At 36.7% G+C, this 15212-nt stretch overlaps 1 protein-coding gene across 4 annotated transcripts in view; it reads left to right on the forward strand.

The window, feature by feature from the left end:
• The window catches only part of NRG3 (neuregulin 3), a 1193746-nt gene that overhangs the window by 1172723 nt on the left and 5811 nt on the right, over window positions 1-15212 (forward strand). For 3 of the 4 annotated variants that reach the window (XM_053663970.1, XM_053663971.1, XM_053663972.1), the window contains exons 7-8: window positions 10671-10798; window positions 14912-15082. In XM_053663970.1, the coding sequence (XP_053519945.1) occupies window positions 10671-10798; window positions 14912-15082 (299 nt within the window). Of the gene's footprint in view, window positions 1-10670; window positions 10799-14908; window positions 15083-15212 lie in introns of all 4 variants that reach the window. The other variant, XM_053663973.1, reaches the window with a different exon arrangement.

Genomic DNA, 15212 nt, shown 5'->3' on the forward strand with positions numbered 1-15212 from the left:
CCTTCCACTTTTTCCACTTCCCCCCTTGTTATTGTCCATGTGTCCTTTATAATTTTTCCTATAAACCCTTTATCCTTTTCCCCCATTATCTTCTCTCCTCTTCCCTCTGGTCACTGTCAGCCTGTTCTTGATTTCAGTGTTTGGTTATATTTTGCTTGCTTGTTTGTTTTGTTGATTAGGTTCCAGTTAAAGGTGAGATTATATGGTATTTGTCTTTCACGCATGGTTTATTTCACTTAGCATAATGCTCTCTAGTTCCATCCATGCTGTTGCAAAGAACAGGAGCTCCTTCTTTCTTTCTGCTGTGTAGAATTTCATTGTGTAAAAAGTACTTCTTAATTCCTTCACTATTTTCACCCATCCTCCCAACCCCTCTCCCATCTGGCAACCATCAAAACATTCTCTGTATCTATAATTCTGTTTCTGTTCTTCTTGTTTGTTTATTTTTTTAATTTAATTATTGATAGATGTGTATATATTGCCATTTTATTGTTCATATCTGATCTTTTTCTTCTTAAAGAAGACCCTTTAACATTGCATGTAATATTTGTTTGGTGGTGATGAACTCCTCCAAATTTTTCTTGTCTAGGAAGATCTTTTTTTTTTTTACCTTTTTTTATTTAGTTATTTTTCAAGTACAGTTTTCTGTTTATTTCTCCCATCCTAGCCCACCCCACCCCGTGCTCCCCACCTCCCTCCCATTTCCACTCCCCTTAGTTATTGTCCCTGTGTCCTTTATATTTGTTCCTCTAAATCCCTCCCATTTTTCCCCTTAAATTCCCTCCTCTTTCCCCCTCTGGTCGCTGTCCCCTTGTTCTTCTCTATTTCAGTGTCTTTGTTTTTATTCTGCTTGCTTGTTTGTTCTGTTGTTTAGCTTCCTGTTAAAGGTGAGATCATATGGTATTTGTCTTTCAACTCCTGACTTATTTCACTCAGCATAGTGCTTTCCAGTTCCATGCATGTTGTTGCAAAGGGTTGAAAGGGCTCCTTCTTTCTCTCTGCTGCATAGAATTCCATTGTGTATATGTACCATAGTTTTTTGATCCATTCATTTACTGACAGACACCTAGGTTGCTTCCAGCTCTTGGCTATTGTAAATTGTGCTGCTATGAACATTGGGATGCATAGGTTCTTTGAAATTGGTGTTTTAGGGTTCTTAGGATATAATCCTAGCAGTGGAATTGCTGGGTCAAAAGGCAGGTTGATTTTTATTTTTTGAGAAAATTCCATACTGTTTTCCATAATGGTTATACCAGTCTGCAATCCCACCAACAGTGAACTAAGGTCCCCTGTCCTTTGGTTCTAAATGATAGCTCTGCTTGATAAAGTAATCTTGGTTCTAAGTCTTTGTTTTTCACTACTTTGACTATTTCTTGCCAATCTTTTCTAGCTTGCAAAGTAGCCAGCTGACAGTTTTATGTTGCTGCTTTTAAGATTTTCTCTTTGTCTTTAACCTTTGTCATTTTAATTATAATGTGTTTTGGTAGGACTCTTTGGGGTATCGTTTGGGACTCTCTGTGCTTCCTGTATTGTATGTCTATTTCCTTCACCAAGTTAGGAAAGTTTTTTTTATTTTAATTAATTTTATTTAGTTATTTTTTCAAGTACAGTTTTTTGTCTATTTTTCCCATCCCAGCCTCACCCGCCCCTTGCTCCCCACCTCCCTCCCATTTCCACCCCCCTTAGTTCTCGTCCCTGTGTACTTCCTATTTGTTTCTCAAAATCCCTCCCCCTTTTTCCCCTTAACTTCCCTTCCTTCTCCCCTCTGGTCACTATCCCCTACAAGGGGAATTTTTTATTTATTATCTTTTCAAATAGGTTTCTAATTTTTTGCTCTCTCTCCTCTACTTCTGGCTTCCCATCTGGCTTCCCATGGTGTGAATATTGGTATGTTTAAAATTGTCCCAGAAGCTTCCTACACTGTCCTCATGTTTTTTGTTCTTTTTTCTTTTTTAATTATCAATATTGATTTTTAACAATTTTTATTGTATTTTTCCTTCTTTCTGTTCAGTTTCTTTCTTTTTGCTTTCCTATATTCCAGTTCACTGTTTTGATTCTCTACTGTTAGTTCCCTATAAATTGTTCTTTATATTAATTAGTATTCTCTCATTTCTGACTGGATTTTTTATGATGCTAATGTCTTCCCTAAGCTCCTTGAGCATCCTTATTTTTTTTTAAGATTTTATTTATTTATCTTTAGAGGGGAAGGAGAGAGGGAGAGAAACATCAATTTATGGTTGCCTCTAGTGCATCCCCTGCAGGGAACTGGCCTGCAGGAAACCTGCCTGCAACCTAGGCATGTGCCCTGATTGGGAATCGAACCGCAATCCTCTGGTTCACAGGTCCGTGCTCAATCCACTGAGCTACACCAGCCAGGGCCCTTGAGCATCTTTATAACCAGTGTTTTTAAGTCTGCATCTAGTATATTGTGTGTATCCATTTTGTTTAGTTCTTTCTCTGGAATATTTTTGTTTCTTTCATTTTGGGCCATGTTTAGCTGTCTCCTCATTTTGGGAGCCTCCCTGTGTTTGTTTCTATGTGTTAGGTAGAACTGCTACATCCCTCAGGCTTGATAGAGTGGCCTAATGTTGTAGGTGTCCTGTAGAGTCCAGTGGCACAGCCTATCTTATTACATAAGCTTGGTACTCAAGGTAGGCCTACTGTGTAGGCTTTGTACACCCTTCTTTTGTAGTTGAGCCTTGACTGCTATTGGCATGTCCAAGGTTAGCCACTGCTTGTGTTCTGTCTGGAGTCACATAGCATAAGTACAAAACAATCGGCAGATGGCTGGTACTTGAGTTGGGCTTGGAGGAACTCAATCAAGGCCAAGCTGTGAATTAAGGAAGGCCACTCCTAGTGCTGGTCCTGGAGAAACTTGGTAACAAAGAGCAAGTTAGGTGGGGTAGGGCCTGAATCAAGTTAGGGGAGGTAGGGCTTCAGGGAATCACCAGGATGAGGTAAACAGTATGAGCCAGGATGATGGATTTTCAATTATGATGCCTGCCTGCTGGCTCTGTGGCTCTGTGGGGGCAGGGTTCAAAAAAGGAACAATGGTTTCTGCCAGCATTTCTGTCTGGAGAAAGCTGACCCGTAGCTCTTGCCCTGATGACAGATAATTCAGTTTCTCCCCATATGTCTAATTCCTTTCAATCTACTGTTCCTGTGCTGGAGCTTACAGGGAGTGAGTCTGAGTAAATTCATGCCCAGGCCCTTAAATAGAAACTACCTGAGATTCCAGCCATTTCTGTCCTCCACAGCCTCAATCTCCTCTGCATTTTATAGCCACAGGTTATGGGAACCTATCTTCCTGGCATTGGGAACCTGGGATGGGGAGTATAGCATGGGGCTTGAACCCCTTGCTCTTGGGATATCCCTCCCAATTTTTACATGCACATATGGGTATAGGACCAGCCTGTTTCATGTCTCTTCCTCTTCTAACACTCTTGATATGGTTTCTTCTTTAATTTCATAGCTGTAGGACTTCCATTAAGCTTGATTTATGATGGTTCTGAATGATGGTTGTTCTGTAGTTCAGTTGTAATTTTAATGTGGTTGTGCAAGGAGGAGAACCTTGTTTATGGAGAAGCTACTCTGCCAAGTTAACCTGAAGTCAACCATTTTTTCCTGTTTTTATTCATAAAGCTTTATTTTTTTAGCTTAAAATTTTTAAATATTTTTTATTTTATTGATTATGCCATTACATTTGTTCTATTTCCACCCCTCCATTCCCCTCCACCCTGCATACCCCTCCCCCACTATTCCCCCCTTTAGTTCATGAACATGTGTCTCAGGTTCTTTAGATTCTATATTTCCCCTACTATTCTTACCCTCCCCCCTATCTATTTTCTATCTACTGTCTATGCTGCTTACTTTCTGCACCTTTTCCCCCTTCTCCTTCTCCCACTCCCCTGTTGCTAATGCTCCATGTGATCTTCATATCTATGGTTCACTCCTGATCTAGCTGTCCTCTTAGTTTGTTTTTGTTTTAGGTGTGGTTGTTAATAACTGTGAGTTTGCTGTACTTTCACTGTTCATCTTTTTTATCTTCTTTTTATTAGGTAAGTCCCTTTAATATTTTATATAATAAGGGCTTGGTGATGATGAACTCCTTGAATTTGGTCTTATCTGAGAAGCACTTTATCTGTCCTTCCATTCTAAATGAAAACTTTGCTAGATAGAGCAATCTTGGTTGTAGGTCTTTGGTTTTCATGAGTTGGAATACTTCTTTCCAGCCCCTTCTTGCCTGTAAGGTCTCTTTTGAGAAATCTGCCGACAGTCTGATGGGAACTCCTTTGTAGGTGACTGTCCCCTTATCTCTTGCTGCTTCTAGGATTCTCTCCTTCATTTTAATCTTGGCTAATGTAATGATGATGTGCCTTGGTGTGTTCCTTCTTGGGTCCAACTTCTTGGGGACTCTCTGAGCTTCCTAGATTTCCTGGAAGTCTATTTCCTTTGTCATACTGGGGAAGTTGTCTTTTATTATTTGTTCAAATAAGTTTTCCACTCCTGACTGTTCCTCTTCCCCTTCTGGTACCCTTATAATTCGGATGTTGGAATGTTTAAAGATGTCCTGGAGGTTCCTAAGCCTCTCCTCATATTTTTGAATTCGTGTTTCTTCATATTTTTCTGTTTGGTCATTTTTTTCTTCCTTTTGGTCTGCTCCCTTGATTTGAGTCCCAGTTTCCTTTCCATTACTATTGGTTTCCTGTGCATTATTATTCATTTCAATTAGTTTAGCCTTCATATGTTCCTCTAATTGTTTTGTGTTATTTTCCCTTTCTTTTTTTTAAAAAAAATAGTTTTTATATCATAGTTTGACTATGATATTCTTTGGTATAGATTTTTTCATATTTATCCTTCATGGTATTTTGTGTTCTGTGAGCTTCCTATACCTGAGGCTTGGTATCTGTTTATAATTTTGGAAAATTATAGGTTATTATTACTCAAACATTTCTCCTGCTCCATTTGCTCTTACTTCTCCTTCTAGTATCCAATTATGCGTAAGTTATACCATGTGCAATTACCTGCAGTTCTTAAATATTATCTTCTGTTGCCCACCTGCCTCCCTTTTTGTTAATACTTTGTGTTTTATCAGTAAGTTTCTTTTGACTTAAACTCAAAATCACTGTTTCTTATCTTGGTTGTGTCCAGTCTATTGGTGAGCCTATCAAGTGCATGCATCATTTATATTATAGTGTATTTGATTTATAGCATTCACTTTTAAATATTTCCTGGAGTTTATTTCTCTCTACTTAAAAGTACCTGTTTTTGCATGCTATATACTTTTCCCTTTAGAACCCTTAACATATTTTTATTTTTGTTTTAAATTAACTGCTTGATCATTTCAACATGTCTGTGGTATCTGAGTCATGTTCTTGTGATTATTTTATTTTCCGTCATCAGTTTTTTTGTTTGTTTTTTAATATTCCTTATATTCTTTTAGTTTAAAATGTAGGCATAATGTATTAGGTAATAGACAATGAGGTAAATAGACATTTAGTGTAAGGTTTTAGGTTAATCTGGCTTATAATTGTGTTTTGTTTAATATTTTCAGTTAACATAGATGCCAAGGACTTTAATACCTTCTATTTTTTCCACTCTATTTTTCTCTTTAGGTTTTCCTAAGAACTTATTTTTTGAGTATATTTTATTGATTATTCTATTACAGTTGCCCAGATTTTTTCCCTTCATTTCCCTCTATCCTCTGTACCTCTCCCATCATCATTCCCCCACCTTAGTTCATGTCCATGGATTGTATATATAAGTTTGTTGGCTTCTCTATTTCCTATTCTATTCTTAACCTCCTCCCTATTTTATTCCTACTGATTATGCTTCTTATTCACTGTATATTTTTTACCTCCACTCTTCCCCTCCCTGTCTCCACTGATAACCCTCCATGTGATCTTCATTTCTGTAATTCTGTTCCTGTTCTAGTTGTTTGCTTAGCTTTTGTTTTAGTTTTTTAGGTTCAGTTGTTGAGAGTTATGAGTTTATTGTAGTTTTACAGTTCATAGTTTTTGAAATTCTTCTATTTTTTAGATAAATCCCTTTAACATTTCATGTAATAATGGCTTTGTAATGATGAACTCCTTTAACCTGACTTTATTTAGAAAGTGCTTTATTGGCCCTTCCATTCTAAATGGTAGCTTTGCTGGATAGAGTAATCTTGCATGTGGGTCCTTGCCTTTCATGATTTTATGTACTTTCCAGCCCCTTCTTGCCTCTAAGATTTCTTTTGAAAAATAAACTAATAATCTTATGGGCACTCCTTAGTAGGTAACTGTCTCCTTTTCTCTTGCTGCTTTTAGGATTCTCTCCTTATCTTTAACCTTGGGTAACTTAATTATGATGTACCTTGGTGTGTTCCTCTTTGGGTCCAATTTCTTTGGAACTCTCTGTGCTTCCTGGACTTCCTGGAAGTCTATTTCCTTTGTCAGATTAGGGAAATTTCCCTTCATTATTTGTCAAATAAGTTTTCAGCTTTTTGCTCTTGTTCTTTTCCTTCTGGTACCCCTATGATTAGGATGTTGGAGACCTTAAAGTTGCCCCATAAGTTGCTAAGCCTCTTCTCATTTTTTTGAATTCTTGTTTCTTCACTGTGTTCTGACTGTATGCTTACTTCTACATTTTGTTCCAGATTGTTGATTTGAGTCCCAATTCCCTTTCCTTCACTGCTGGTTCCCTGTATATTTTGCTTTATTTTACTTTGGTAGCCTTCATTTTTTGACTGAGCTTGATTAGCTCTGTGAGCATCTTGATTACCTATGTTCTGAACTGTGCATCAGATAGGTTGTCTATCTCCTCATTGCTTAATTCTTTTTATGGAGTTTTCTTCTATTCTTTCACTTGGGGCATACTTCTTTGTCTCAGTGCTTTTGTTACATGATAAGGCACAAAACCTTAGGTGGGGCAACCTGCTTTGCTGCTTCATGATGCTGTCTGTGGGGGAGGGGTCAGAGAGGAAACAACGCTGCTTGCTCACTCTACTCTAGCTCCACTTTCCAGTGAACTCTCCTGTGAGACTGGGAGTTTCTCCCACCCTCACAACCCCCACAGGATTTTAAAGCTAGAGGTTTTTAGTCTTTAGTTTCCCGGTCAGCCAGCCCCACCTCTCCTCCTGATCTGCTGCCATGCTGTAGGTTCTCTGCTTGGCTGCCCATCTCTGCCTCTCCTACCAGGTGAATGTTTCTTTAATTCCTGGGTTGTTGGAGTTCCACAAATTTTGATTTTCTAGCAGTTCTCATTGGTTATTGTTTTAAAATTAATTGTTATCCTTCTTTTGGTTGTGTGAGGAAGTAAAGCATTTCTATCTATGCCTCTATCTTGCTCAAAACTTTCAAACTTCTTCTCAAATAGAATTTGTGACTCATAACTTTTCAGCTGTCATCTACTGTTATTTAGTGAGACCCTGTTGATGATGGTTTTAAGGAGCGATGGAGAATAATTTTCTATGAGCATATGATTATATTTCACTCTTAGTGAGTGAGTCTGTAGACTCACTAAGTCCTGTGCTCTGACCTTCAGAGCACAGAAAAAAGTGTTTCTTCACTTTTTACACCTTATATGAAACAGAAAGGCTATAGGGGATGGAGTTAGCACAATGTTCTTCTCTAAGGTGAGATAAAGCTCTGGTAAAATAGGCAGTGGTAGTGGAGAACATTCTACATGCATTTCAAAGTGGTTACTTTTTTTTCTTCTCTTTGTCAGAGATATGAGTTTTTTTTTCTTAAATTGTGCTTTGTGTGAGAATCTATTGCTGGTCTGGAGGTAAAACCCAAGAATGTGTGGTAACTCTTCCTAAGACTGCAACCCTCAGATGATTTTTAGTTTCAGTGTAGTCTACACACAGATTCCAACAACTTATTAACATTGCCACTTTGTATTCTGAACAACTATGGTTCTGGCAGACCCTGCTATAGGTAAGCTGATCTTAACTATGATTCTCTGTATTCACTCACCTGTCCAGATTTCAGAGTGGTGGTTTTCCCTCCAACTTCAGTTATCTGATGGGTATAAGAGCAGTCATTGATTTTCAGTTGGTTCAACCTATTTCTTACTGTAAGGACACAAATGACAATGCCCAAGCTCTTTATTTGTCAGTACTGAAAACCAGAAGCTATGTTTAAATTCACTTGAACCCACATGTAAAGAATATTATTTTTAAATATTGACAAATTATTAGCGTTTTTAATTGGGTTCCTACATGTTTCAACTAACTCTGGATAGGAATAAAAACAATTTAAACCTGAATCTCAGTTCAAATGCAGGCACAGAAATGAAAAATATTTTTGTAAAGGCTGTGTGAAAAAAAGAGATTCAAAATAATACATTATACAAACAAATTTGTGTTAGTGGATCAAAATAGTACAATTGAAAGCAACAGTATAATATTATAATAATCCATCCTTTTGAAAGAAAAGGCTTTGGACACAATATCTAGTATTATCCCTATGAATAAGCAGGATGAGTGAGAGGTTTATCCTATTCAAAACTTTTATCCAGGATTTTGAACAAGGCCCTTAAGCTTTCAGTACCAAATCTTTCATTCAGAGCAGAAGCTCTGACCTAGGGGCCCAAAAGCTGACTTAGGCTTTTTGGTATATATTATTAAAAAATGAATAAGTGGATCACTGACTTTAAATGATTTTATAATTTCCTCTAGAAAATCTGATGCTTCAGAAACCCTGGCCACTGTTGCTTCTGAGAGCCTTCTGCAGGAGCAGAGCAGAGGCTTACTGCCTCCAGTTGCTATAGGTGTCCCAATCAGCTCACATGTTTCTGCAGCCTTCCAGGCATCCAAGTTTGTCTTCTAGGCCAACTCATTAGAAGGTGATGGTAAAAAATACAAAAACAAAACCCAGTAGACCTTTTATAGAATTTGGAACTCAGATGGAAATTTAGGATGTTGGTTACATTTCAGTCACACGTCTACTCAGTTTACTTTTTTCATGGATGGTTTGCAGTAAACAACTCTAATTAGTTAATAAAGAAGCACACATGAAGATATTTCCATTATTTTTAGATGTAATTTTGATTTGTAAGAAACAATCATTTTTTCCAAATTATCTCCGTATCTTTTTTTGGTTCCTTATAAATTTATTCCATTTTGCAAGAAGCCTGGACAGCTTCTGTAAATCCATTTTGTAGACTTCAGATTCTGATTAAAGACATGGCCATGACTGCCACTATGTGGTTCATTTTGGAAGTACTTCAAAAGAAAATGTTTAGTTAGACATTTTGAACTTAAGGTTACATAAGGTTTAGATTTTTTTTCTACTCTTATAAACCCACATCCACTGATACACTTTTTATCAAGAATAATACCTAGTTAACAGTTTCTTTTAGTTTTTTCCATCCATATTCTCTGTGGTTGCATGGGAAACACAGACACACACATGGAATCATGCACACAAAATATAGGCATATGTACATACAAAAATCTATAAATATATATACAAAGATAAATATACATGTATATCCACAATACATATTTACACACATATGTATACCTGTCTTCTGAATTTTTTATCCACACACATTGTTTATATTATGCATATTTTTTGTACCTTGATGTTATTCTTATGAATGTCTATATAGTATTTGTTTGTAGACTTTTTAAATATTTATTTTGTTTATTTTCTCTTTTATTATTTAAAATTGTACTGCTGACACACTCAGTCATATTCACTTTGAGTGATATAATCACTCAAATTTTATAATTATATTAATACTAGAAATTTCTGGATCAAAGAGTATGTATATTTAACCTTTTGGAACACAATGCCAATATTTACCCCAGTAAATTAGCACTATCTCTACTATTCTCAAATCTTTGTCTTTACTAAATATTCTTGACGTTTATTTTTCTCTATTCTAATATTCTTATCTTGAGGCAAACTTTTTCTTAATGTGTCATCTCTATAAGTCTCTTTTAGGCTCCTTTAGCTTATGAGGCCTCATAATCAAAGGTGAAACCAAGAGTTAATAACTACAAAGAACAAAACACAGCTTTCTCTTTTTAGACACAGCAAGATCCTGGTAACAGGCTAAAAGAGGGAGACGGTGGAGAGTGGTGGGCAGATACACTGAATCAATGTCCTCTATAATTTCAAGAATATTTCAAGTGTTTTCAATCAGTATTCACTGAACCCTTATTAGTAATCAGCTACTTGGGAGGGAGGTGGGGAGCAAGGGGCGGGGGAGGCTGGGATGGGAAAAATAGACGAAAAACTGTACTTGAAAAATAACTAAATAAAATTTTAAAAAAGAACTAAAAAAAACACAAAAAAACAAAAAAACAAAAAAAACTAAAAAAAAGTAATCAGCTACTAATTTTTGGTAAAAATGTGCATTGAATAAAACATATGTATACTTTTTTGGCTGTGCAATGGGTATGGATTGATATGAAAAGACAGACTCAGGGATCTAAAGTGAAGAACCCTCTTGAATGGACCTTATCTATTCCCAGAGAGTTTGGGGCAAGGATGGGGACTACATACTCAACATGTGAGTAATGGGATGCAAATGATGTCTCTATCATTTTCCTAATTGGATGCTCAGTGGAATGCTATTGGCAGGTTCCATAACTTTTCAATACCTATCTGTAGTATTATAGGCCATCCTCTTATAACTATCCTCCAGCTCACCTTTGTGCATGTGATTTCCCACAGTATTCAAAGGCGGAAAGGCATCCTGTGACTGCTTTGGAGAAAATGATGGAATCAAGCTTTGTTGGCCCCCAGTCATTCCCAGAGGTCCCTTCTCCTGACAGAGGAAGCCAATCTGTCAAACACCACAGGTACAGATAGCAAATCATGGTGGGAATGGGCACATTTACAACATGTAAGACTGGACAACACATGCCAAGAAATGACAACACTATTAGAAGAGATGATTGTTTTTGCTTTTCCTATAGTTCTCCATGGAATAGATGCTCGGTCAGCTCATAGCAGGTAAACCAAAGATACCAGAAGGCTGTATGCAATGCACCTATAAAAAGCCTAAAGGAACTGTTAACAATACCTATCAGAGCAGCACACACAGACCAGTAAATGGAATAATTGCATTCTGAGAAACTATTAAAAACGTTATTTTTTTCTAATCTGTCTTATCACTATCTACAAATTTAATGGCTAATCCTTCCCTAGGCAGCTGATGTGTGACATGCTCCAGGTCTTCCAATATGGTTCTCACACAAAGAAAACTTTCCAGGAGGATAAATCCTAGCAAATCTTCCTCATAGATCTGTATGATCTATTATCAGTGGCATAGCACTCTTACGAACTTATATAGAAATCGGCTCTTTTGGGGAGAAAGCCAAAAATAAATTTATCTTATAAATTGTACAGCATTATGAAACTGAGAAATTTCTTTATTGTCTTCTAGTTACATACTCTGTTTTATGCATAAGGAATCTGGAGCTCCAAAAACTGAAAATCTTTGTTTTACAACAGGTGCCAAAGTTTAGAACTAGGGCTCAAAACGAATGAACAGTTTGTCATTTAAATGCATGTCCTCAGTCTTTGTAGGAGTTGTCCCAAGTTAAGCATCCTTCTCTTAGTAAGAACTATAATACCTTAAATTTTAAAAAAACATATAAAGAGATATAAATTTAAATTTTCCCAGCAATGAAAAATAAATACAGGTTTTACATATCTAGGTAGCATTTTTTAAAACCACTCTGACAGAGGCATGCATTAACAAGACACTCTCTTCTCCTTTGCTTCTCAATGAGTCTGAAGATGATTTTATTGAAGGTGACACATTTACTATAAGGTTTTTCTGTCACTCTACATGAGTAAAGACTGAGATACTAAGGGTTTGTTGTTTTTTAAAGGTGATTTAAATATTTTCAGCTCAGGATTGAAATATGTTTAGCTATTGGGTAATTGCTTTAGTTATTAACTACAAGTTTTGATTTATATCAGTTGAGGCATTTATAGATATTTCACTGTGAAAAAATCATTTCAGTTCACTGGAGCTAATGGAAGTTCTTTAATTAGGGAAATACATCCAAAATTACCAGCCTTTAAGATGGATATTTTCTTCCAAACACTATTTTCCCTGCTGATTATAACACATGTGAAAGTGGTATTCCATCTAGTCAAGTAAAATAATTAGGTATAATATTATTCTACACTATATTATGCCATAAATGTTTTAAAGTTGAGATAAAAAAGGATTAGAGCTTCTAATATATTTGAGCCACAAATACCCTACTCTTACTCCTTGTCTGTTGATACACCCCCTTCTAAACTTGGCTTCTATTCTGATTTTTAGGAAATGCAAATGTCTTTAAGAGATCTTCCTTTTTGTTCAGTTTAGTGACATTGCAGTATTTGTAGGCATACATTGTGTCCTGACAGGTAGGCAAGGGTTGATTTATAAAGCACCTCTAAAACTTTGTAAATTATAGTGTAATGTAACATAGTTTTTGTTTTGTAAAACATGCAGTAGACTTAACTGTTTTCATGACTGATAACCTGGCCACTGATTTATATAGACTGAAAACTGCTCCATCACTTCTGAATGCTACTAGGTTAGAAGGGCAGCATAGCTGATGGAATAGGTATAGAACTGCTTTTTAAGATGGGTCACCAGTTCATACTGGTAGACTTTGCTGTTGTGACACTTTGGCTAGCTATGAATAATTAATTTCTTTCTGTGTACTATAAATACAATGTGTTTGGATACCTCATTTATGAAACAAACCTATTAATTCAAACCAGTTTCTCATTTTTAGTAAATAAAACTCTTTCTAAAGAGGAAGGGAATTTTGTCATGTCATATTTATTACATTATATTTTGACAATATAACCCATTTATAGACAACATATAGATAGGGTTTTTTAATAATGAAATAAATTCGGGTTTTCCATGACAAATGAAAGCCTTTGAGTTATCATTGGTTAGGGAGGAATCGGGGTAACTTACTGTGTTGAGCACCTAGTATGTGCTAAATTTTGTGCTAGACACTTCACATACTTGATCTCTTTGAACCCCCACAGCAATCCTATGAAAAGACTTAAGCATCATGTTAATGATGTTCTCTTGCACCTCCTCCACCCATGTCTAGGATTGACCTTTTTCTGCCTTGCTCTGTGCACTAGGAAGTAAGCAGGCTCTTTTGTCCTCTAGGTTCTCTTAATTCAATATGAGTTAACCATAAGATATGGAAGGGCAGAGGGAAAGCAAGTTCCTAGTATTTCTGCCCCCTCCCTGGCTGCCTCAGCTATATATATCCCTTTTCCTGGGACAAAGTGCTTGCCAAGTGGTACTCTCTTTGCAACCCCTTTTTCTCTCTATTCTTCCCATGGCTCCCTTCCTTTGTCCCTTCAATTACAGGGATAGTAACAGCTTCCCATTGTTAGTAGCCCTGACATACAGTAGTATCCTGTGTTGCTTTTTTTTTCTCAAACACTAGACACACCTTTGTAAGTAGCAAATGTCCCCCCCAAATTATCCAACTTAGAGTACCATCTATTTTTCTCCAGGACTCTGACTGGTTCCAATACTTCCCCCAGTATCACACTGCTAATAATGTACAGATGCACATTCAGGTGCACCTATTTCTAGCACCCAAGCCTGAGTACCCTTCAGACTCCAAAATTTCTACTGGATAATATAGGTAGAGGCTGGTAGAAAGGGAAATAAATGAACTATTATAGATCTCCTTAACTTGTTGGCTATTAGGCATTTTGAGACTCAGCGTGCAAGAAATATTACAATAAAGAATTAAGTTGTAATAATATTGCCAGGTATGACCTGGTGTTTGCACTAACTCAGGAGGTCAACGTTGGCTTGAGGAATGTGAAGTTTGGCTAGTCATCTTGGTTGTCAATTCTGAACTTAAATAATATTTGATAAATTATTTTGTATTTATTAAGTAGAAATAACAGCAATATTAATTAGTACAGAAAAGTTACTGAACTCCAAATAATATATTTATATGGGTGAAACTTCTTTGGGGGGACTGGTGCCTTTAAAACTTGATAGTTCTATTGAAATTTTGAAAATGTTTTTTAATTTCGCTATATAGTTTTATGTTCTCTATATAGTTTTGTCACATAAACTGGCATCTTACAAAATGTGTACACAAGAGCAGAGTTCTCCTCAGTACTGTCTATGAGAGTAGGTTAAATTTGGGGAGGTAGAGGTGAGGAAGCATATAGAACAGGTAAAGTGTCAAATTAGCAATTGCTTGTTACAAAGAGTTCTTTTATTTAACGTGAGCCTATGCAGGTATCTCACCTAAAGTGTATCTCATTTATAACTTTGGCCCTTTGATGACATCTAAAAATGTAGTTATTTGGATATTTGAATCTATGAGTCAAAATGAGACGTTTAGTAAAGCAAATTAAAAAAAGAAAAATAATTTAGTTCCTCAAGATTGATGAAAATTTGGGGAAGTGAACTGTGAACTTAATGTACTTGTCAAGGAGAGAATGCCAATTATAATAAGGTTTGTTTACCACTAACAAACTGAAATTTTCCCCATAACTCCCTTCAGGGCTTCCTGTATTTGGTTCTTGTCAGTGTCTAATAACAAATTTTTATTTTTACTTGAGAGATAGTTACTACAGGTGGAATAATGAGGGTGGGTGAGAATGAGAAGCTTGAGAGTTTCTTAATCCCACCTCTTATTTTGGCTGGAAAGGAGCAATTATTTTAGTCCATTGTGCTCCCTATTGGAAAGCTAGAAATACAAGAACTCTTTGTTTAAGTATCTGCAAGGGTAAAATGGATTTGGCAATTTCTGATCCCCTCCTAGCTATACTATAGTTATAGATGGAGCCTGGCCTACAACTTTGAGAAGCTGGGGTGCAAATGCAGGGTTTGAAAAGTTTGCACAGCCACCTTTAAGGTCATTGCTACGATCATTTTGTTTGCTGGTTTTCTTTCACCCCAGCAGGAGTCTCTCCTCTTGCTGCAGCCCAGGACAAAAGAGTGGCATGCTCCACAGGAACGCCTTCCGAAGGACACCACCCTCACCTCGAAGTAGGCTGGGCGGAATTGTGGGACCAGCTTATCAACAACTTGAGGAATCAAGGATCCCAGACCAAGATACAATACCTTGTCAAGGGTAGGTCTAAAAACAATGAAATTGAGGGAGGGTGTCATCACCGTTATAGCTTTAAATTGAGTTGTGTTCATTGGGCTTTTATTCATTGATATTGTCATCAATTAGCTATTTATACTTCCTTTCATCTTTG

This window comes from Artibeus jamaicensis, unplaced genomic scaffold (genome assembly GCF_021234435.1).
Source record: "Artibeus jamaicensis isolate MK-2021 breed Jamaican fruit bat unplaced genomic scaffold, CSHL_Jam_final contig_332, whole genome shotgun sequence".
NCBI lineage: Eukaryota > Metazoa > Chordata > Mammalia > Chiroptera > Phyllostomidae > Artibeus > Artibeus jamaicensis.